Consider the following 24,537-nt stretch of genomic DNA (forward strand, 5'->3'; position numbering starts at 1 on the left):
CTGCACAATAAAAGATAGTAGTTAAGTTGCCAGTTCCAGTTGGGGCATTTCAATTAAGGCCATAAAATATCCTATCTCTGTGTGAGGCCAAACATTGCAGCTTATACACAAATATTCCAATCTAGCTCTAAAAGCAATCCATTATATTTTGAGGAAAATATGCCTAACATTTTTATTTTTAAATCTTCGTATAAATCTATCCCTCTTCATTCCAGCATTTTGGGAAATACTTTTTCTTCAGTAGCTATCAAAGCTGGTAAAAATAAAAAAAATAAAAGTTCCATTCCGATTTCTTATTGAATGATTCAGAGGTTCCAGCAGAAAGATGCTAAAAAGTGTTAGCCTTGAGTGATGCATCTCAGCAGCATCTTCCCAACATCATTAAAACTCACAAACATATTCACCTTGACAAAAAGAAGAAAGGGATAAAAAAACTAGGATAAAAACCATTACTACTAATTTGTTATGGTTGGGGAGGGGAAGGATGGGAAGGAGTTTGTTCCAGAACTAGCTAGAAGTACTTTTACTAATATTCAGTGTATACATGCATATACATATTCTTGGCATATACATCTACATCGAACATTGTGATATAAGTGCTTAATTTTGATTTAATTCAAACAAACATTACAGCAAACCATGGTTTGTACTAAACTGGCAACTAGCTGGCAAACTGATTTATATTGTTAAAACGGTACAACTTCTTCCTCACTTGATGAGAGACGTATAATCTGCATCTTCCTGAAATAGGTCAAACTGTATCAAACGTATTATTGTTAAATACTGGAATCACTCAGGTTGTTTTATTCTGTTTTTGTTGTGTTTATAAATAATAGCTACAGACGTTTTGTGTTTTGCACTAACAGTAACACTTACAAAAAACATTGGAGGGAATTAAACTTACATTGCATCATTAATCCACATACAGTGAAGCACCTTTTCCTCTGAAGTTGAGAATTTCTGAAATCAACTACCAATGTTCTCCAGCTGAAAACTGACATAATACCTGACTGTATTTATAACTAATTAGTGCAGAAAATAATATTTCTAGACTCCACTGCACGGTTTCAATGCTGCCTGCCCTGTAGATGTAAGAATCTCTCTGCTGCTAAGCAATCTTGTTTTCTTGGACTCTTTTATTTCCCTTGACTTCTGGGGATGGATAATTTCAAATGTTCTTGCAGTGCACTTTAGTGACAATAAAATTAATAAGGCTGCATCAAAACATTCAATTTTATCTACACGGTAACACAAAGGAATCAAACATTTGCGTACAAAACTTAATTTTAATTATAGATGCATGTTTTCAAATATACAGAATCCACTTCTGAGTGATGTAGTATACAATATGTGTTATTAGGCAGCATGGTAAAGAGTATTTGATTATTATGGCTGACAAAGCAGAAACTGTTAATACTAGTTGCATTTTGCTGAAGACCAGGTTAATAAAGACCTAGACAAAGGTTACATCTTAGATTGTTGCTTGAACAAATTGCTCTACTCCGAAATATTTTTGGACAAAAATGAATGTCCCGGAATGTCTTGTTCCAATCAGAAGAATTGCATAGATTCTGCTTCATGCCTGCAGCCAGAACTCTCCTGACCAAGAGGTGTGTGCATCCCCGGCCTTTCTTGTTAAATGGCTATCCTAGCATTTGCTGAAAGCATAATGGCGCTAGCACATGTGCAGCAAATTCAGAATGGTAATGTGAGAAACACTGGTGGGCTGGGAGAAAAGTTGAAGGACAAATGCTGAGGGCCAGTTTACACTTCCTCTACGCCACACTGGGAAGTCATGGGCAACTGCAGATCCCTGCTATGCATATATGGGGTGGAAAGGCATTAGTGTTCTTTTCTGAGTATTTTAGTGTACACTGTGTGCGCACTTAAGAAATGCTCTAATCCATATAAGTGAAGTGGTCCTTAACATCACTAGTGAAATTCACCAGCAGCGATGCAAGCCCATCTTGCGCAAAAGAAGACCTCTGAAAGTTTATGCCGTCTTGTAACGTACTATTGCATTTTGATCTTAAAAGGCTGTTCTTCATTTAAGACAGGGCCGCCCCTTCTTTTTAAATCAGATCCCTATAATGCAACTCATGCTTTGAAATAAATGGTAGGTCTCAGTTTCTGTGAGTGTTGCTTTCCTGAATAAGCTTTTGAAAACAAGATAATCTCCTTGCTAGTTGTATCTATATTTCAAAATTGTAAGCTGTGGAAGTCTTGCTATTGCATTAAAAAACCTCATCAGAAAATAACTTTCTTACCCATCAGAATTTAAAGTTCTACTCTCCTAAGTAACCTGGACTTTTATTTCTTGAGTACCCTATAATATTACGAGTGACATTCTAAACAAGAAATAACCCACAGAAGTCGCTTGCTGACTATGATGGCAGTGATACAATATGCAAAATTTTGCCGCTGAGCTACCTTAAGATTTCCACGTGCCTAGTACAGGATCTCCACTGAAAAAAAACTTTGGCGGGGTGTAGCAGCAATGCTGTGTGATTTGTGTGAGATGCTCGTGGAAAGAGCCACCATCTTCCACCCTTGGTCTTTCTTTCTGTCACTGCCCTTCGTCCCCACAGCTCTTAGACCACTGGGACAAATAGAATATTTGTGCTTATCCCAATGTAGCAAGCAATTGGTGCTTTCAATTCTCATTCAATACTGGAGGATTAAAAAGAAAAGCAGTGTAGGAAGCAGCATTAGCAGAATTCTGAATATAGACAGTTACCAGGAAGGGAGGAGTAGTGGAATCCAGTCATAAAGAGGTAATTTAAAGGGCTATAAGTATTGTCCAAAGCTGTCTCGGGTGCCTTACTCACAAATAAGCAGAAAAGCCAGTGGAGAGAGCAAGAATGAGCATGCTAGCTCTGCCCTCCCCTGTCCTGACCCCCCTCAATGAATAGAGGGCACCCATCTCCTTGCAGTGTAGGAAGTAGGAAGATCAGGGTTCTATGTGGCACAGGGAATGGACACAAATCCACAAATGCAGGAGGCTCCCTGCTAGAGGTGGTCATCCTCAGAACTTGTGGAGGGTGAAAGTGACAGAGCTGGTACACTTGTTCCCACCTGCTGTGCTTGCATGGTCTACTTAACTCTCCCACCTGCCCCACGTTTACCCTGAGCTTCCTTGGAACAATAAATCAGGGCTACTGTGTCATAAGTAACAGCACACCTTGTCAGTCCCTTCATGACGGACTGGGCCTTCATTCAAAATTCTGAGGAAGACGATGCAAAGACCCCAGTGCAAAGTAGCAATTCCTTTAAAGAAGGATACTTTCTATGGCTCAAGTTATCAGGAAATCTTTCAGATTAAGTTTTCTACACAAGCACTTGCGAAGAGGGCTTTTAAGGGAAAAATGCACCTGGATCAGCGCTGTCAGTCACTAAATGAGGATTCACTGTCAGAACTGTCTTCTGCATTTGCCTCACCTCCCCAGGTAGGCACTGCAGCATCTGGTGTCCTGCAAGGGAAAGATAAGAAGCCACAACTTAGGGGGTTGGACTAGATGACCCTCGGGGGTCCCTCCCAAACTCTTATGATTCTATGATCACATGCAATGCTAGAAGATATATTAAATGTCAATGCTGCAGCTACTTTCAGAAGAGTAGTGTTGTTATGCAGCAGCAAAACGTGCTCCGTAACCTACAGACTTCAGAGTTTTGCTGTGGTATGGGCATTCATCAGCAATGCCTACATCATTACCTATATGAAGTCGACTGACAAGTTCCTAGCTGGGTGGGTGGTGTTTGTACTACAGCAGGACTAGTCTCCCATAGGAAGGGGTATAATTTCAGGCATCTCTCTTTGGATGCAAAATCCAGAAAACCTTGGAAGTGAGGTGGGGAATGTCCCATTCAAATTTCGTTTAGCTCACTGAGGTAGCTTTCAGCTGCTGTTCTGTTGCAGGGCGTGATAATATTGGCCGACTTATAGGGTTGCTCTAAAGATGACTGAGAATGGATGCAAAGCTCTTTGAACACTCCAAAAGCACAGCATAAATGCCAAGTAATGTTGCTGCAGTTATTAGTACATCATGCAGGACAACATTTCTCAGCCTGTAGGGTTATCTGTACATGCAATGGTAATAGACCTATCAATTGTAAAGGTCCAAGACACACACACACACACTTTCTTTCTGGGACAGGTCCTAGCCCTACTGGTGTTCGTGAAAGGATAAAGAGTCCTATAGAGCTTGCCGTGGCCCCTGTAACATTACTGATGTACGGAGCCAGGAGAGTGGGCAGCTTAGGGGCTTGTTCAGGATATGTATTTAGAAGTTGGAATTCTAGGATTGTGGGTATGTTCTAAGATGGGGTTATACCGTTTCATTATTGTTGAGAACACTGATTAGGAATCCAGAACATATGCACCAAAGAATCTTTCCTGAACCCATGGGTTATGAAAATCAATAGGGATGCCTCATCCTTCACTTTTATATAGGCACTACAGTTAAATTTTAGGATCAGGCTACCTGTAGCTCTTCTGTTGACAAGGAACTGAAGCTTCCGTTGGGTTTCAATCCCAAATGAGTGAGCCAATTCTCTCTCTTTTTTTCTCTGTTGATAGTAAACAAATCTCTAAAATTTTAGCTACACTCCTTTAAAATGCTGGCAATAAAGAGGGGACCTGCATGTATAAACTGTTCCATCACCAACAGTGGAAAAACCCCAGCCATGCTTAACTGTGGCTACTGTCTAGAAAAAAGTAAGATAATATCCTCAAGCCATTAAAAGTGTGCAGTGGGGGAGGTAATCCTGCTGCTTAGGGGGTGGGCATAGCCTTAACCTGATTGGGAAAAAATTAAGGTGGAATTCAGAAGATTGTTCCGTCAGGAAAGCAGAAATGCTTGCACTGATGGAACAATCTCCTTTGCACGATGTTTTGGGTATAATAGGTTTTTCAGCCTTGCAAGTTTATTTCAAATTAGATTTTTTTTCTGAAGCTTCCAAATGACCAAGATACACATTTCTCTCCCCCATTACAAGCAACAACAACTCTGTCCTGTCTCTGCACACATAATATTCAAGTAGTGTCACTTACTCAAGAAGATCCGGGTTCAATCCTTCAGAAATCATTTTGTTTCTTATTGCCATTACAGGAACACCCTGCGGAGGGGAAAAATAATGATAAAAGTCTAGAAAAGCACTGTATAAGGGAGTCCCATCAAAATCACAGCATTTTAATGAATAAAGAGCAAACACAAAAATGTTAAGGAGAAAAGCTCTGAAGTAAGAAATTGATTTTGCTGACAGCAGGAAGGTGATCGAAGGCCACATTTCCTATGGCTGCCCCTATAGAAAGTTTGGGAGTAGAAGTTGTTGAAAAACCGAATTACATTTCTGAATAACTTAGGTTTACTGCAGAGGCTGCAGCTAGCATACCATTTTCTTTCATTTTCAAACACCTAGAGAAGTTTGCTGCTGTGGAATATCTCTTATGTGTCCGCAATGTCCATGTGAGTTTCACCCTCCTCAAAAAGGGTCACTGTCAAGCTGAAAAAGGTACAGAAAAGGGCACCAAAACTATCAAGGGGCTGGAGCAGCTCCCCTACGAGGCAAGATCTTGGGCTTTTTTGTTTAGAAAAATTGAGGGGGGGGGGTTAAAGGTGAACCAAATTGTGCATGGTGCAGATCAAGTGGATGGAGAATGCCCACCCCCAATAATACTAGAACTCAGAGTCATTCAATGAAACTGAATGGTGGGAGATTCAGGATGAACAAAAGGAAGTATTTCTTTTTGCTACACAAAATTAAACTATGGAATCCTTTCCATAAGATGCAGTGATAGCAATCACCTTGGATGACTTTTAAGGGGATTAGACAAATTTATGGACTGATCACAATGGCTATATCACCTCCAGGGTTGGAAGCAGCATGCCTTTGAATGCCAGTTGCTGGAGAACATGAGTGGAAGCATGCTACTGGTCTTGTGCTTCCATTCCCACTGCAGGAGTACAAGGCTGAATGAGACAGTAGTTCTGTCTGATCCAGCAGGGCTCTTTCTTGAATTCTCCGTTGCCCCACAAAAAGATGCAAGAGATGGTCAGCAATGCACTCCAGGCACTAAATAAATTATGCTCAAACATCAGTCAAAGTTATCAGTGTAAAAATGGCTGGAGTTTGGAAGGTGATCACGGCAGTGGAGTCAAAGAAATCAAGATGTGGATGCAGGAAGGAGAAAAAGAAATGGATGCAGCGATGGCAGACCAACGTTCAAGCTCTGCACATTGCTCTCAGCCTCCTCTTTAACCAGTAGCCAGCTACATGAGATGTAAGAACAGGACTAGCATGTGCAATACAGTGGTCAGGTCCTGGACCTTTGGAATATCTGTGACCATTCTTTGCCCGAGATATAGCTCTACCCATGCAGTTCTTCTCATCAGTTTGCTTGCAGCAACTAGAACCTAGACTCAGCCATTATTAATTCCAAAATCACAACATGCAGAGGTGGGATCACGTCATAATCCTACTAACAGGAAACCACCTGTATAGAGGGACACGTAATGAAACTGTCCTTTCCAATAAAATTGATTGGCTGATGTTGCTGGGAGAAGGTGTAGAGGTTGTGACCCATCTTCTGTTAGCGATTTCAAAGTGCCTACGTGCAGAAAGTCAGCTTTTCGTCTGTAGCAATTACCAGTTGGCAGAAAGCCAAGATCTGCTCTCTCTCCAGACCCTTAGCAACGACCTGTGATTGGTCAATGAGTTCCTAAAGAATGAGCTCTGTGTGAGAGCTGGTGTGTTAGTTGTTAGTGGTGTACTGAATGTTGAGAGAGAGAGACAGAAGGAGAGATTTTATGTTTTGTTTCTTTTATTTGTAAAGTCTGTACATAGTAACTTATGGATACTAGTTGCTTCATAAATACTGTATATAGTTATCCAAGTGAGTTTGCTGAGTTCCTGCGTTGTGCTGTCCAGTCAATGCTCTACAGCCAGAAGCTTCCAGAAAACCTGCGGTTAACTCTGCTGTGTCCAGGACTACATTATTCCTGACACTAAATCTTAAGATCTTCTACCTAGGTCATGAGTACAGGTATTAGGCTACCAAGCTTTTGTGGCTAGGGTAACCCAAAGTGGGGTATAAATGGGTGGGGTATCATCATCATCATCATCATCATCCTCATCAAAACAAAACAAAATAAAATAAAAAATTCTTTCCAGTAGCACCTTAGAGACCAACTAAGTTTGTTGTGTTTTTTTTTCTGTTTAAACACCTCCAGACTGACTTCCCATCTGCTAGGCCAGCAGTTAATTCCATCCATCAACTGAACTGCTATTCTTATTTTTGTGAAATCTCAGAATTATAGCTTCATTCATCTTGCAATTTGTAACTATGCCACTCTCTTTCAGCTCCCCTCAGCACTTTCTTGGTAACAACAGGAGGCCCCTCAGACAGGCTTCTCCAAATCTAGCATTACAAGATCAACATTTAAATGTGGGCTAGCACAAAGATAAGTTTTAGACAATTATGCATATGAAATGACCTTTCAATGCAAGCTCTCGCACTACTTGAGGCCCATTTCCCCAAGTCTCAAACATCTTCCCTTCATATTTTCTTGTAGGATCCTTGAGAACAGTTTGTGAAAGTCCAAACTCTCTGCTAGGGGTGTTCTAAAAGAACTGGCTCCTGTGTTCCTGCCACTGAGCCTCAAAGAGAACTTGTTGCTTTGCCATCATTGATGCAAAAGGTCAAAAACGAAAAAAAGGGAGTCCAATTTCTGAGTTCCAAGGTCTACTGGAGGTCTGAAAAGGACGTGAGAGACCTCAAACTCTAAGTGAACAGTAGTGTGTGGTTGGTTTTGGCATTGAACAAATGTACTTTGGCCAAGCTAAGGAGAAAGGAGCCATGGCGGGTGTTTCAGAGAAGCGTGTCTGTACTAGCGTCACACATGAAAGTGGAGAGAGTGGTTAAGGCTGGCAGAGCAATAGTGATGCTAATTCGGTGATTAATATTTTCCTGTGTGCATCTGTATTTGGGGCTCCCCCCCACCTTTATATAAACTGGTTATCTCCAATAAAAACAATTAAACTCAGCAGTTTAATAGTGGGGATCTACAGAACTGTAATTACCAGGAGTCACACAGATATTTTATAACTGGGACTTACCATATGCCATGTGGAAAATGTAACCCAAAGTACAGAAGCTAGATTTTTTTGGGGGGGGGGAACGTGTTGAGGATTCTGTTATGCATAACGTTTTGTATCTTACAATGGCAACAATTATTATAAATATGAAAAAGGTCTCCATCAAACTGTATGCTGGATAGATAATACCCCAGTTTATGTCACCTTGCAAGTGACATAGGAACATAAGAAGCTTCCTTATATTGAGCCAAACCATTTATGTATATAGCCTGGTATTGCCTGCACTGACTGGTAGCAGCTCCCTATGGTTTCATGTAGGGGATGTTCCCATTCCTTCCTAGAGATGGCAGGAATTGAACCTGTGACCTTCTGCATGCAAAGCAACTGAGCTACACCCCTCCCCCAATATTTTCTCCCCATTTCAGAGCTTTTAACAATTGCTGGACTGGCGGGGGGAGCGGGGAGAGAGAGAGAAGAAGAATTGAAAGTTTATCACCTAAGATTCAACCCCAGAAAGTGTCATGGGAAATATGAAGTAAGAAATTGAGAAGATGAGACCCACACCTACATACCTATGCTTTGATGCAGTAGAGGTTTTTTACTTGCCAAAAACTTTATCTAACATACATACAGCACTAAAATGATTTATAATCAATAAAAAACACAAGCTGTATTACATAACTAATGTGAGAAGAATTTAAGATCATATCCTGGAGGCCTATAACAGTTAGCTTAGGGTTTTATGAAACAGGTGGAGTAGTTGTCCCAAATGGAAGATCATTTCCTTCCAGACCCACCTTTAACTTGAGAATCAGTGTTCCCCCGCAATTTAAGAGAAAGCTTATCTGTCTTAAGGGTCAGAACTGGCTTGCTTACTGCTACAATTTTTATTCTCTTTGTTTTCTGATGTTTCCACCAAATATTTGAACCTGTCACACCCACTGAAGCAATTTCATGGATTTTTGCCATCATTGATATTGCTTCAATCTTTATAGCTGGGATGTCCCAATTCCTAGACTACCAGGTCAGGATATATTCATCTCCATAGTGGCTTACCTGCAGCTCCTAACTTGCATACAAGAAGCCTAAACACAAGCTCTACAGGGGTGGAAGAAGCTTCCCTTAAATCTCACAGCTATGCTATAAGGCTACACTCCAACACAGAATCAGGTGCATTGGCTTAACTACTCCTAACTAACTTGGTTCGGGCCACAAAGTTCTTCTGGTCCATGCTTGTTAGACTTTTTTGCCACTTTCCCACAAAGAAATTTCTGTTCAAGCCGGCCCACAATAAGCTTGCTCCTTATTGTGTCACCTCTTGACAGTGCTGTCTATATGGAGGATACATAGAAGGTGTCACTGGTGTGACTGTCATGAGAACTAGCACCCTCAGCTTTGAACAAAATACTGTTTCAAACATTACAAAAAAAGCAGGAAGAGCTGAACTGTGAGTAACTTGCATCACTGGTTTTCCCAACCCTGTAGCTTCAGAAGATGAAACTAAGAAAGCTCACTTGGAAGACATTTCGATCTCACAAAGGAAGGGAGGAGCCTTAGCTCAATGTCAGAACTCACAAGTTGGGATGCGGAATGTCCCAGGTCCAATCCCTTATCTCAAACAACCAACAGGGCAGCAGATGATGTGAAAAGCCTGAGCCAGCTGAAGTAGATAATACTGAGCCAGGTAATGTAAGAGCCCTGCTGGATCACACCAAAGGTCCAGCTAGGCGAGCATCCTGTTCTCACAGTGGCCAACCAGAAGCCTAGAAGCAGAGACGAAGCGTGACAGAACTCGTCCACTTTCTGATTCCCAGCAACCTTCAACACTAGAAATAGCAGACAGCCATCATGGGTAGTAGCCAACGATCACTTTATCCTCCAGGAATTGTCTGTCCTGAATCTTCCAACATTCAGCTTCTCACTGGATGGCCATGGATTCTAGTATTATGAGAGGGAGAAAAACTAATATCTGCCCACTTGTCTTACTTCATGCAGGTAACCTGATCTCATATAAAGCACTTCTTATATGTTCTTAAAGAAGAAATGCAAACCATGTGCATGTCTGCTTTCCTCACTTTTTTGTGGCTCTGAAATTCATGTGTAGCTTTACTTGGGTAAAGCTGTGCTTCCCGATGCATCTGTAACATATACATAAAACTACTGTGCTCCTCAACTGCCCAACATTTCATTCATATGCTGTACCTAAGAGGAGGGGGCATATATAGAAGAAGTCTTTTTACAGAAGAAGGGTAGATTTCAAATAATGTGGATAAGATTCTAAAATGGTGTGTGTGAGATGGGGGGGGGAGCAGAAAGTTGTCTCCCCCACCCACCCCCAGCACAAATCCCATCACCAAAAAAAGGACATTAGAGCAAACCATCAGCCAAGCACTCTCCTTTCAGCCACCACATCAGTCTTTCCAAGTGCACTGGTAATTATCTAGCCACACAGCGCCAGTTTGCCACTCCCAATTCACAGGAAAATGTTCAGGCCAGCAAAAGAGGTCTGGTGGAATATCCTAACAACTATACTGAATCTGAACGCTTTGTATTGAAGCCTGACTCAACAGCAACCGTTGGGCACAAGCAAGGAAATCAAGCCATTAGTTCCATTTTAATTTCAGGAAGGCTACACATCATGGTCCAAAGATGGAGGGGGGGCAGGTTTGCCAATAGCTGGTTAAAATAAGACCAATTGCATGGTGCCATGGCTAAAAAGCATCTCTTAGGAAAATGTGTGAAGAGTTATTTCCATGTTATGCTCCAGCTAAGGAAAATACGGGCATGTGCCTCTCCCTTGTCCCACTAAACACCTTTGTGGAATAAGAATACTGAATGGCTTTGGCCTCTCACAAAGAATCATTCACTCCTGCTTTCTTTAATCCATAGAAATTCGGAATACCTTTGTCTCTTATTTCTAGAAAAAATGTGAATGACGTAGTCTTGCCTTTTCACATAATTTTTGTTAAGAACAGAAGAAGAGCCTACTGAAGCAGGTCAATGGGCCACCTAGCCCAGCATCCTGTACTCATAGCGGCCAACAAATGCTTTTTGGAAGCCCACAAGCAAGACACAAGCACAATAGCAGCCTGCTCACCTGCAATTTTCTGGGCACATAATTTTCTTTTCTATTATTACTGTTTAATTCAGAGTAAAGTGACTTCTGTTCATTTTCCTTTCATCAACAGGAGGTTAGGAAATGCTAATGAGACAATTGGCTTGGAGGCTCAATCAGAATGGAAAGAAGCCAGGGTCTGCTTATAAAGAGCTCATTTGCAAGCGTGTTCTAGATGCAAAGGTCCCTCACATGTTGAGCAATTTAACTGGTTTGGCTGGACATCAGTGGAAACAAACTAATAGGAACAAAACTGATTTTTGAGTGGCTTTTCACACATATTGTTCCCATAAAGCCTGGCACAGAGCCATCAAACACGGAAACTGCTGCAGAGGTCTCTAAACACATTAAACAGGGAAGTTCAGAGATGGAAAGCCATTAGTTATAGATCAATAGATCACTGGACATCTGTGGTAGATCACTGGCTCCCCCCAAAGAAGCTCAACAACTTCACCCCCCCAAAAAAGTGGAGCTTTCCTCTTCCGTCAAAAAAGCTCAACATCTTTGACCTGAACTCCTAAAAAATGGGCCTTCCTCCGCCCTAAAAAAAGCTCAACAACTTTGACCTGAATCCCCCCTCTTGGGAGTTGGCCACCCCATTATAGATTATTTGATTTGTCATCACACTGAAAGAGCAAACACACATTCAGATCATGATAAAGAGATATTCATAAATACAACAAATGATTGTAAGTAGGGTCTACATCAGGAAAGAAATAGAGTTCTGAACTGATTGACAACAGCCACCACCACAAATTCCAACAGAGTCACATACCCTTTCAGAAAAGGAAGTTCATCAAAAGTTAGAGGGTTAGATAAAAAGAAGTTAGAGTGGACAGCCAGAAGAGCTAACTTCGAAGGCTGCTTGATACAGAATACACACAAATTTGGTGTCTGATGAAGCCTCATGAACAACTGTCTTACCACTTGAACCATTTTGAGATATCTTGCATAGCGGGGATCCTTTGCTACTGTGATGGTATTTTCTGTGGCTCCTTCCGTCTTATGTTGCCCCATCTCATGACCGGTGCTCTGCTGTAAAGAGAAAACATTATGTGCCAGCCAGTCTTTAAACACGTGCAGACATTGACTCAGTTCACATATCATGGTAAACCATGGTTAAGTTTAGCGCAAGCGTACTGATTGGGGCTGTTTTGCTCCTCCTCTCTAGCGCACGGATGAAACAAACCACAATCCCTGGCTATGAATTATGTCCAAACCACAGATCCAACAAACCACAATCAGTAAGCCAAGAACAAACCCTGACTATAGATTGTGGTCTGTGGGAAGCAAATCAAATCACATGTGAACAAAGTCATGGCATGCTTTAAAAAGGCTAACTAGGAAGAAAAAACCAAGTCAGGAAGTGTTCAACCTTTTACCTCCAGCTGAGGAGATACATTTGTTGACTGTGGATCTATTGAGACTTGTGGGACAGGGCCATTCATAACACTGTTGACACTGGTGCTGGATACTTCAAACTTGACGTCTTCTAACCCAGGTATAGAAGACAACTGAAGATGGGAACACCAAGAACAGCAGACAACATTTTAATATTGAGAATATAAAACTTGTAGCTGTTTAGTCAGCATTCAGTACATGCTATTTTTCACCAAGGCCTCAGAATTCACTAATAGGCAATACCTTAATTAGGACAAACCAACATGTCACAAAATTCTGGCCAGCTTTTAAGTTCTCCAGACCTCTTCATCAGGCGTGAATTACACAAAGCAGAGGAGGGTGTGTGTGAAGTGTTTATCACTCGGGCCCTGCCTGCACCCAACAACTTCACCTCCTCTTTGCCTTATCACAGATATTTGTTTGCCATCTGTTTCCATTTACATTCCAACATTCTGAAAAAATATACTCAGTTCTGCCTGAAGACGAATGTAGCTCAGATAAAAACCGAACTTTAGGAATTATACAGGCAAGTCCTTTAATTGTGCTGAAGACTACAACCAGCAAGAAGAGAGATATCATGCACAAACCTTTGCATCCAGGATATTCAGTGTAGTTTCAATCTGCTGAATACGGAGGGAAAGTGCTGACAATTTCTGGGAAAGATGGAAGTGAAATATATTACTCCATACTTTTACTCACTGGCAATTCTCTCCTCTGCCCTCCCTGCTCAGGAATACTTAGCATTCCACTCCCTCCAAAAAAATACTTATTGCCTCACACTTTTGGAGGATAATGTGTAAGCCTTGTCACACAGGTGGTCTAAAATACCTCATGATCAATCGCCGATTATAACGTTAGGCTGTAAAATTCATTGCTACCAGAACTGGTACATATACAACAGAGAAGCCTAGTAAATAGTTGCTAGCTCTCAAAAACATTTAACAGCCCATCTGCCCCAAAATAGCTGATTGTCACCTGTGGCCTAAAAAAGACAATTAAAAAAATAAATAAATCTGTCATTGGCTGCCTGGAAGCAATTTTTACTTTGCACAGACAATAAAATGTCTATGAATGAGCCTGCCATTTAGACTTTATTTCAAATTATTACATAATAGTATTGTGTAAAATGAATATTAAACCCTTGAATAGGAACAAGATAAAATTGGGCACCCTGAAGAGTCATATGTTAAGGGCTGCACAATAGGATACAGAACTGATTAGTTTTTTAAAGTGAAATAACCTAATTCACACCTCTAGAACAAATACGTGGATCACAACGCAATTATCCTTTGGATTTTGCAGTTCTCAAAATTTTGCAATAAAGTTCTCACCACAAAAGGTAAGTACGCATTTTATGGTAAAGTAGGATCAGAAATGTGTATGAGATTGTGAGAGGAATTCAATGTCACACTGATTTAAAATTGCTTAGTGGAGTACTTGTGCTAGAAGAATGGCTCAACCAAGAGAAAGTACAGGAAATGGCTGTGGTTCTCTTTGCTGATTGTGCAACAGATTGCTGCTGTAGTACCGATATTTCCTGGTGAACAAACTGCTGCACAACAAGCACAACTGTTGCACTGCATTTGGTATTGCCCACCCTTTATTTTCGTTGCTACACTAGCACAATAGCCCTTGCACTGGTGGTCAGAGAATGCTGAATCCTGGCTTATAGAAGAACTTTTGTACAGATTTTTTTAAATTGCAGATTAATGAGAAAATGGTCTGGACTATAAATGAACACGTGTGAATTTTACTCAGACCGGATATAGATTGCTGTGTGTATCTCTACTGATTTCAAAGGTTTGGGGATGAAAGGCTATGTGAAAGATGTAAACAGAACAATTACTCCTTTAAATAAACCTGCCTACTTGGGGCAGGGGCAGGGGAATGCCACAAACCTCCCCATATAGTTTTTGCAAAAGGGTAGAATAAGAATGAAACAATTTAATAAACAAAAGTTACTGCTCATCTTTAGATGGGGAATGCTATATTACAATCCCATGACATGCCACAATCAAAATAGCCTAATCCTCCACCTCCACAACAAAACAAGTGAAACCTGAGCAATTAGTATCACAAATCCATCTTCCAACTAAAGCATTCAGACCTACTTGTAAATAGTAATCCAATTTGGAAGTGGTGGAATAAATCTGATAAAAGGTCAGGTGAACTGACACAATGCTCCAAAAGCTACGTAGACTTATTTTAAAATGCAAGCTGATTTGCAAAAAAGCCCAAACCTTAAGAACTGATATGGCAGCTTGAACTAATTGTTGCCATATGCAACCAGCCTGTGTTGTACCCTTGGCTAGTGTGTTGGCTGGCAGATCTGTAGCATTTTTCTCCCAGCCTCCTGGCACGGTAGTAACTTTTTGCTGAGCTCTTAGAGCCAAAATCTTTAACACCCTGAGAAATATGCCAACCAGCCAACATAATAGAGACAAAGAAGCACAGGTGTTGATGAGCTTGGGGTTTTGTTTTTCCTTTTTGGTCTCCATCTCTTTCTTTATAGATGCCTCTTTGTTCTTTGGAATGGATGTCATTTTTTAAAAATGGCCACACACAAGCATTTAGGGCTGTCAAGACAGTGGGATAAAAAAGAAAGAAAAAGAACTAGCCATTTGGTTTTTAGCTGTTCAAAGTCAATTTATCTGAAGTCATTTACAGTATATGTCAGAAAACCTTATGATGGTGCCTTTTTAGATGAAGCTGAAGGAAGGTGATAGGACTTAAAACTTAAATGTAGCAATGCAAGTAAGTCTGCAAAGCCTATTGGTGCCAACCAATATTGCTTGCTTGCAAAGGCCAGTCTGGAAACATTTTGTCAAAATACAAATAAATAATGGTGCATGAAGGAGGGCTTGCATATTTAAAGGACTTCTGCAGGGTGCAGCATGCACAGAGACCGATGGTGCCCCTTCCCTGTTCCACCATCAGTAATGACAAGGCCACACAATGCAAGGGCAGGTTTACCTTCAAACCCAACAGTGTCATCAACAACATTGCTTCACTTTACCCCACATGGGTGAATAGCAAACACTCACTTATGGAAGATAAAGCAATGGGAAGGGCTAAACCTGGTTGGGGGCCCTAGATACCCCCTGGGACCCCAATTACCGACAATGAATTTTGCTGCTATCTGCAAAGCCCCATCACAAGTTCCATTTCTTGATGATGTGCATTGAGTAGGATGGAACACTAGAAGCTGATTTCTATACAACAGGACTCTTATGGCATTTATCAGTGTACGGAACAATGGTCGTAAATAAAGCTTACTTACTTACTCTTTTCTCATCATCACAATTGCCCTAGTAGGCGGATAGATCCAGGGACCCTAGGATCTAAAGCAGCCTTCCCCAAGAAGGTACCCTCCAGATGTTGTTGGGTTCAAATTCCTATTGGCCCCAGATAACATGACCACTGTTCAGGGATGAAAAGAATTGTAGTCCAAAACATCTGGAGGGCACCAGGCTGTGACAAAGTGGATCTGAAGAATCACCTCTACCTCTGAATCTGTCTGACGTTTGAACATATGAAGAGCCTGCTGGAGAAGATTAAGGGCCTGTGCAGTCCAGCATCTTTTTCTCACAGTGGCAAACCAAATGCATATGGGAAGCTTGAAAGCAGGACATGACCACAACTGAGCACTCTCCCCACTTGAGATTCCCAGCAACTGGCCTTCAGATGCATAGTTTTCAATGGTGGAGGTTCTACATAGCCATCGTGGCTTGTTCATGTGGAGGACAAGCCATATGAAGAATGCCAGATGGCCACAAGGGGCAAGTCTTTTCTAGAGTAGTGCCTGGGCAATGCAATGCCCTGAAGAGGGAAGTCTACCTGGTCTGATCCTTTCTCCAGAGGTCCCTTTTAAATTATTTAATTATCTGATTGTTGATGTTTTTATGATAATACTTGCTTGCTTATTTATTTATTTGAAGTACATAATCTGCACTTTTGGGAAATATATCAAGGTAGCTTACAGCATGTACAATACAATAAAATCAATCCATAAATATCTATAAAACATGAATAATTCTGTACTGTTTTAATTTTTATTACATTATGAACTGTCTGGGATACTTTGTATTAAACAAACAAAAGACAAGCACACACACACAAAAACCACAATAACCTAGAATGATTTAGGGATTTAAGACCTTCCAGTGAGCATCGCAGCTAAACAAGGAGACCATAGCTGTGTGGCAGATAACATGTCATGGCGTCTCTGCTTAGAAGAATCAGGTAGCAGACGGTGAGAAAGACTGCCAATCAAAGTGGAAAATACTGGGCTCGAAAGCTCGTCTGACCTGAGTCAGCTTCCTATGCTTCTTATTTGAATGTGGGCCTCCGATAGCCATGCTTGGTGCTATCTACTGCACCATGTCAGACCCTAAAAAGCTAAAGGACCCCATATACTTTCCAGCCAGTTTCTCTTTCCTCCTTGAAAGAGGATGAGCTACTGAACTTCCAAAGCACCATCTCTTTAGGAAGGTTAGCAATAACCCTGTATGAACCCTATATTTGAACTGTGTCTTACAAAATTCGTCAGAGGAAATAGGCTTGTGCACCACAAAGCAGACTATTAGCCAACAATGCAAATCCTGTCTGCAACATGCACCCACCCCCTTCCCCAAGGCAGTACAGTGGTACCTCAGGTTAGGAACTTAATTTGTTTTGGAGGTCCGTTCTTAACCCGAATCTGTTCTTAACCTGAGGTACCACTTTAGCTAATGGGGCCTCCCGCTGCTGCTGCTGTGCCACCGGAGCACAATTTCTGTTCTCATCCTGAAGCAAAGTTCTTAACCCGAGGTACTATTTCTGGGTTAGTGGAGTCTGTAACCTGAAGCGCCTGTAACCTGAGGTACCACTGTATAGTGTATACTTACCTCTTCACAAACAGTGGAAAATCGGTTAAGGAACTGAACTGTGTGAACCACAAACTGGTTTAGAAATGCCACTGTTCTCTTCTGCTGGATGGCGGGAACCTGCGTTGTACAAAACACAAACAAATAAATACAACAATAGCAAGGCTCATTCTGCATCACCCAAAACTTATATGGTGATAAAACTGAGCAAGGTTGCTCCTAACACCCTGTCCAGTGTTTGAATACACATATCTGCTGCACTTTTGCTATGGATATGCTGAAATCCAATTTATTATTTTCAGATCAATGCTTCAAGTTATGCAAGTCACATAAAAGTGTAATCCTGTGCTTGCGGTTCTTCCCAGTTTTGGAGCATATGCAAACTGGATGGGCATATTGTTTTCCATCTGAGTCACAGATTCAAATATGTGAACGTGGTAGTTCTATAACAGGGATGGAAAACCTCCAGATGTTGTTGAGACTTCAGTTCCCATCAGCCTCACCAATCATAACCAGCTGTTAGGGATGAAGGGAACACGAGTCCAACAACACATGGAGAGCCACAGGTTCCTTAATGCTCATCTCCAGGAATGGGATAGACTACAAACATAAAGCAGAACAGATTAAGGTTGCATTGCCATCTCTGAGCCAATACCATCAAATTCAGTGGGACTTACTTCTGAGTAAGTATGAATATGCAGGGGCTGCAAGTCTCACATTCTGACAAAGGTAGTGGGTGGATTTTGGAAGTATATTAAACAGTTTCCCCAACAATCTTATTTTTATAGTCATTTGTGAGGGCATGGGCTAGCCTAAAAAGCACTTCCACCATCATCGCTATCCTACTGCAAATCCACAACAGCCACCAAGTCACAGCTTTATCTATGAAGCAACCAATAAAAATTTTATGATAGGCATTTATGATTAAATATTTCAGTGACAGCCCATGGAGATATGTTAAATTAGATGCTTTAGGAGTTATCTATTAAAGTCAAAAAGGAATTTATCTTTCCAGTAAGTGTGGCATTTCTTTTTTTTAAGCATCATGCATCTTCCAGTATGGTGTCTGGCATGGAAAAGTGTCGTCCTAGGCCGGACTACTGGGTCCTGCATACAGGTACATGATCAAAATGCAATGTGTTGCCACAGCAGAAATCTAAAAGGGGATTTTCTTATGGAGTGTTGCAGAGTTCTCCCCATTTTACCTGCAGCATCTGCTTGCTACTGTCACTGGATTATATTTCACTAAGTTTACTCCCTTGTGATTTCGAAGCATCCTGCCTTCAAGGAACCACTGGCTTGTCATCTGCCAAGGAAGTGCTACCGGGGTGTCTGCTGTAGTAGAATGCAAGACGTGTTTTAGGGGACTACAACAGGTTCATGCAGAGCACTGGCATACTGCAAAAGAAAATTGGCAGATCTGACAAAATGTCTGCCAGGGAACTTTATCTGCCATTATTGATTTCATGTAGTATCTGAGGCAAGGGTTTATTACATTTTAGCATGCAGAATAGCATGCAACCACCACCACCCATTTCATCCTCAGAGCAACACCGTGATGACAATTAGACTGAGAGAGAGAGTGACTGGCTCAAGATCACCCAAATAACTTAATGGCAGGTGAGGATTTTAACCTGGGTCTCCCTGGTCCTGGTCCAACAGCACACTTTGGATTTTCCAGAACACAGCTTGGAAGTCACTGATTTATGGAATCAAACTTGCATTACATTAGGGTTGGATGAGTTGCAAGCACACATTGAGAAATTCAGCTCATGCTGTTCCTGCAACCTTCCAGACCCATTAACTTGTTTTGCCTTATTTTCCAAATCAGTACTGCAGTGTAGCTATTTAAGTTTCCCCAGGGGAATTGGGACTGAACAAGTTCCAATATGCTACATGGGTTATCAAGTCTGCTCCAGAACAACTGCACTCACGAGTGAATCAGAGCCAGGAAAAAAACAACAACCCAAAATTGACTACAGTGCAGGAAGGCCTGGTCAAATGAGTTAAAAATGAAAAAAGGGACATGGGTTAAAAGGGCAATCTTATGGATGGAGGAAAGTAGGGAATGGAAGAGCAAACAACCAATTCAGAGGGATGCTTGATGATCAAGGACTAAAAATGCTCTTTGTTCAAGGTGTTTTGGAAACCTTCAAGACTTGGCTACTCTGGGTGGGTCAGATGACCAGTGGTTGCTACTACCTGTTAACAAACTGGCATATAAGGGCACAGAATATGTTTGTTGTGCAAGCCTCTTGTAACTTCCACGAAGGAGGCCCAGCGTGTATTGTTTTTCCACTCAACTGGTTCCCACAGGAGACGAATGGCAGAAGAAGGTAAGCCACTTTTGACTCCCGTGAGGACACCCTCCGCCCCCAGTTCCTCGCAACCGCCCTCTTCTCTAACCCTCAGCCTCCATACACTTGTACTTCCTTAGAGGTTGCCCTACCCGCGCCCCCACCTCCCCACCCGCATAGTTTCTGCATCTTTAATAAAAACTCAATGCGGAGAGACACCACAGGCGAAGGAGCGCAGCTTCTCCTAGCGAACTTCTGCCTGCCAAAGGTCCAGGAGGAGCCCTGCAAGGGCAAAAGCAGCAGCCCCGATTCACAGAGCTTAGATGCGTCAGGTCCCCCAATGGGGAAAGAGGAGGCCGCCGAGAGCTTGTCAGCTTCTCTTTTTAAGAGATGACACGGGGGGGGGGGGACACACAGAGAATCCCACAGGGGGAAGTTGCCTCCTTCGCTCCCGGGGACCTGGCGCCGGCCTCAGGGAGCAACGCCAGGAACCTGGCGCCGCCTGTACCTTGGTCAGGTCGATGCCGGAGCCAACGAGGGGCAGCCCGTCCTCATCCATCCTTAAGCAGGGGCCAAGAGGGACCTCACTAGGGACAGAAGCAGCCTCTCAGGCAGGGAACCCCTCGCACCGGAAGCGATTCCCGCCTTGCCGCTCGTCGACCCCGCCCTTCGCCTGCGGAGCGGCAATACGGGAAGGCAGGAGAGGCTCTCCCGGCAAGGCCGGCCGCGTTGCATCATGGGGCTTGTAGTTCGTCCCACATGAAGACCTAATGGTGAGCTCTGACAAACCGAACCTCGTCCTGAAAATGGGGCGTGGGCTGTTGTCTCTCCGTTCTCATTACTTAATCAGATTTACAACACCTGAATGATCTATTAATGCAAATTTTGCGCTCTCTCTCTCTGTTTGTCGTCCCTCCCCCCCCGAGCAGGGGTGGGGTGGGGTGGGGTGGGGAATCGTACTCATTTCGAAAAGGAGGTAGATATGGGGTGGGGATCTGTCATGTTTTTATTGGTATTTTGTCTCTTTTGTAATGTTGTTGGTACATTGCTCTGATATTTTGTATGAGAGGCGTCAACAACTCAGTGCAACCCCATAGGAATGAAATGTCCCAGGTTGCATGGATATAGTCAAGATTTTTGTTAGGGGGGGGGGGGGGACAGGCCTTTTGTTGCGGGGGGACAGGCCCGCAGTTTACTATGTATTTTTATTGATTTAGGGGGTGGGACAGCTGCCCTCTGCCCCCCCCCGGCTACGCCCATGGTTCCAGGTTGGAGGAAATAGTTGTCCTCCTGAGCACTTTGTACAAGTTCTCATTAAACTTAGTGGCAGGTAAACTTGCATAGGATTAGGATGCCTATGGTTGTTTGGAACATATGGACAATATTCAAAACTGCGCACAATGAGCTGTTTAAAACTAGTAATGTGCAGTGCTTTTTTAAAAAGTTGGTTAACAAGAATTTTGCAAAACATCAGTCCTTTTTTTCTTCTGCAAAACACAAGGACAGCACTTAACGGCTCGTGTATCTGCTCTGTCAGTCTCTCGGCCTACAAATAATACAGAGAGAGATGGTCAACTGGGAATTCATACTATACTAACCACCAAGGTTCAAATATCCCTAAACAGGAGCTGAGACCAAATGTGTTAAATTCAATAGGAACCATACTCAGCTGCTTTTATTTATATATTTAGTAATATTAAAAATTAATAATGGTAAAAGGTAAATGACCACTGGACGGTTAAGTCCAGTCAAAGGCGACTATGGGGTTGCGGCGCTCATCTCGCTTTCAGGCTGAGGGAGTCAGCGTTTGTCCAGTTTTCCAGGTCATGTGGCCAGCATTACTAAACTGCTACTGGCGCATGGAGGACCGTGACGAGTGCCAGAGCGCACAGAAACACTGTTTACCTTCCTACTGCAGTGGTACCTATTTATCTACTTGCACTGGCATGCTTTCAAACTGCTAGGTTGGCAGGAAATTATTATTATTCATAATAAATTACTTACACCCCACCCATCTGGCCGGGCCTCCCCAGTCACTCTTGGTGGATTCCAGCAGGATATTAAAAACACAATAAAAGATCAAATATTTAAAACTTCCCTAAATAGGGCTGCCTTCAGATGTTTTCAAAAAGTTAGATAATTGTTTATTTCCTCGACCGTGCTAAAAAAAGGTTCAGATAGGTGGTGCCTTCAGACTATTTTGTGGAAAGGATTCAAGCATGTATTGGAACTTTATAGGTTTGGACAATTATTATGCTTTATGTAGATTTATCCAATTAGAGTGGATTAAAGTGGTCGGTTGGCCTAGTACAGGTGTGGGTGATCTTAGGCCCTCAATATGTTGTTGAACAACTCCTGACAGCCCCAGCAAGCATGGCCAATTGCCTGATGTTCAGCAACATCAGGAGGGCCAAAGGTTCCCCATACCTGCCCTAGCCTAGTGCAACATAGAATCATAGAGTTGGAAGTGACCCTGATGGTCATCTAGCTCAATCCCCTGCAATGCAGAAATCCTGCCCATAGCTGTCCCTGGGTGGGCTTGAACCACCAACCTTCTAGTTAATGCTGGAAAATATAAAGGCACAGGAGGGGTGGAATTGGTAGCAACTGAAGAACTCGGGGCCAGTCAAATTATTATTTTCCCCACCAAAGGGTGGCAGTTCAGTTGCAGAACAACTTTAAAAAATGAAAGCAAGTTAAAGATGAACATTAGTGTGTGTGAGGAGAGGAGGGAGTCAGCCTTCCATGGAGTTTAGCCAAATGGAAATGCAAAGCCCATGTCTGCAGAAAGATCACAAGCTGTGTCTCCATCCCCAGTGAAAACAATGAAAAAGTATCAGGAAGACTTGATTAAGTTTGTGGCATAAAAGGATAATTGCATTATTGATAATAATACTCTGTGGCCCCAGGTCCCTCAGATTAAACAAAAAGTCCTTCCCTCTACAACAGCTCACTTTAATTATCAGTAATCAAAATAACCAGGCAAACAACCAAAGCTCTGACTTACATTTGTATGAGCACATGACATTCATATAAACCACTGTAACAATTCCCAGTTTGCTCTCTTAATAATCAGCATAGAAGTCAAAACAACTATACAACCAAGCAGCAAGTTACACAGAACGAAAAAGCTGATCCAAGGCAATTTCCAGACATGGTGTCACCTGATCCTCCATGAGGCAACAATTGTGTTTACTAAAGTAGTTCAGTGAACAGCTGAAAAGGTCAGAAAGTAGCCCTCCCCCAAATTTCCCATGAAGTTCTCCAAGTTTATGTATTCAAAAAAAAATTCTGACAAGACTGAATTTGAGGATCAGCATTGTCATCAGACAATATTATTTATAAATTGTTAAATAAAATTATACACACATACACACCACTTAATGTAAGTGAACAAGAAAATGTATCTGGGATAAAAGTTATTAAAAAAAGACTGATATTGCAGTCTATACTAATTTAGCTGGATGTAAGGTCCTTCTAGCACAACAGGACACACGCCTGAGCAAACATGCATAGAATTGCTCTGAATTAGTTACTTATGAATCCCGGTTTTGTTAAATGCATATATGTTTAGGGTGAACCTGCAAGATAATTACACATGGGTTTAACTTTCAAATGTGGGAGGAGAGATCATGCAGAATGGGAAGAGCAGAACACACATGTGCAGACCCCACATGATCTGCGCTGGGTGAGCCTTTGCGCTGCAATTCTGTTTCTGTGGTCATAAGCCCCATTGATCTCAGTGAGCCTGACTTCAAATCAGGATTTAAGACTGTCTGTTTTTCCAGTCCTCCAGGATAGCTGAATGATTATGAATATGCACAAATATTGTATAATCTGGTTTTTCAACTAATATCATTGCTATCTGTGATGGTCACCAGCTTGCATGACTTTAAAAGAGGATCAGGTTTCAGGGAGGCAGTATGCTTCTCAATACTAGTTGCTTGAAACTGGAAGAGGGGAGAACACTCTGGTGCTCAGGCCCTCATCAGGCCTCTCATCTGGTTGGCTATTGTGAGAACAGGATGCTGGACTAGGTGGGCCTCTGGCCTGATCCAGTAGAGTTCTTATGTAATGTAATTCAGAGATCATATAAAGAAAGCCAGAAAAGCAGTCTCCTTGCTTTAACTGCAAAGTTTCATAGTCCTGATATTTACAGCAACCCCACCCCCCAATACATATTTTTAAAACCTTCATATTAACACAATGTGCTGCATTGCACGACACCAAATTAAAAGCGTTCTCCCTTCGCCTCTCCAGGAGGCTGAAGTCCACAAGGTTAGGGCTCAGCACAAAATTTGTGAGCCAAATGCATTATTCAAGATTATTTCAGCCTGCCTCAGGATCAGACTATTGCCAGGCTCTACCACCACCTTGAGGATATAGTTTAAGTGGATTCCTAGGCTTTTGAGAGAAACTGAGGACACTTGCTGTTTATGCTATAGTTTTCCCAGTAGTGATGTATGGAAATAAGAGCTGGACCATAAAGAAGGCTGATTGCCGAAGAATTGATGCTTTTGAATTATGGTGCTGGAGGAGACTCGAGAGTCCCATGGACTGCAAGAAGATCAAACCTATCCATTCTTAAGGAAATCAGCCCTGAATGCTCACTGGAAGGACAGATCCTGAAGCTGAGGCTCCAATACTTTGGCCACCTCATGAGAAGAGAAGACACCCTGGAAAAGACCCCGATGTTGGGAAAGACTGAGGGCACAAGGAGAAGGGGATTACAGAGGACGAGATGGTTGGACAGCGTTCTCGAAGC

The 24,537-nt window shown here is 42.1% G+C and overlaps 1 protein-coding gene across 3 annotated transcripts; it reads right to left on the reverse strand.

Moving 5' to 3' along the window:
- Positions 1–1,272: 1,272 nt before the first annotated feature.
- On the reverse strand, positions 1,273–20,430 carry WASHC3 (WASH complex subunit 3). 3 transcript variants are annotated; one of them, XM_033161977.1, is made up of 7 exons: positions 20,281–20,429; positions 17,497–17,595; positions 13,198–13,263; positions 12,592–12,723; positions 12,134–12,241; positions 5,051–5,115; positions 1,273–3,470 (listed from the first exon to the last, which is right to left on the reverse strand). In XM_033161977.1, exons 1-7 carry the CDS (start codon positions 20,329–20,331, stop codon positions 3,386–3,388), a joined length of 606 nt encoding a protein of 201 aa, XP_033017868.1. In that variant the 5' UTR covers positions 20,332–20,429; the 3' UTR covers positions 1,273–3,385. The 3 variants fall into 3 exon arrangements, with proteins under 3 accessions (XP_033017868.1, XP_033017867.1, XP_033017869.1); XM_033161976.1 differs by having other exon boundaries at positions 12,134–12,244; positions 20,281–20,426; XM_033161978.1 differs by lacking the exon at positions 12,134–12,241 and having other exon boundaries at positions 20,281–20,430.
- Positions 20,431–24,537: the final 4,107 nt, after the last annotated feature.

This window comes from Lacerta agilis, chromosome 10, assembly GCF_009819535.1.
Source record: "Lacerta agilis isolate rLacAgi1 chromosome 10, rLacAgi1.pri, whole genome shotgun sequence".
Classification (NCBI taxonomy): Eukaryota; Metazoa; Chordata; class Lepidosauria; order Squamata; family Lacertidae; genus Lacerta; species Lacerta agilis.